General features: G+C 60.6%; 1 protein-coding gene across 1 annotated transcript in view; it reads left to right on the forward strand.

Annotated features, from left to right (window-relative positions):
* Window positions 1–298, forward strand: part of LOC106819851 (succinate-semialdehyde dehydrogenase, mitochondrial-like) — a 3,216-nt gene extending 2,918 nt beyond the window's left edge. The window contains exon 5 of the mRNA XM_014824424.1: window positions 86–298. Within this exon, the coding sequence (XP_014679910.1) occupies window positions 86–297 (212 nt within the window). The 3' untranslated portion in view covers window position 298. The remainder of the gene's footprint in view (window positions 1–85) is intronic.
* The last annotated feature ends 103 nt before the right edge of the window (window positions 299–401 follow it).

Raw genomic sequence — 401 nt, forward strand, 5'->3', positions numbered from 1 at the left:
CTCTCCCCCTCTCTCTCTCTCTCTCTCTCTCTCTCTCTCTCTCCACCCACCTCACCTCTCTCTCTCTCTCTCTCTCTCTCGGCAGGTTACTTCTACTCGCGCGACATCTCGCAGATCTTCCGCGTCGCGCGCCGCCTCGACGTCGGCATGGTCGGCGTCAACGAGGGAATCATCTCGGCGGTCGAGGCTCCGTTCGGCGGGGTCAAGGAGTCCGGTCTCGGCCGCGAGGGCTCGAGCCGAGGCATCGACGAGTACATCGAGACGAAGTACGTCTGCGTCGGCGGCCTGACGCCGTAGACGCGCACGCGAGAAAGAGAGCGATGAGCGATGAGCGAAATCGAAACATCCGAAATCGCTCCCGTGAGGCTCAAAATAGCTCCCGTATTATTTTTGACGAGAGC

Source organism: Priapulus caudatus, unplaced genomic scaffold (genome assembly GCF_000485595.1).
Source record: "Priapulus caudatus unplaced genomic scaffold, Priapulus_caudatus-5.0.1 Scaffold4788, whole genome shotgun sequence".
Lineage (NCBI taxonomy): Eukaryota > Metazoa > Priapulida > Priapulimorpha > Priapulimorphida > Priapulidae > Priapulus > Priapulus caudatus.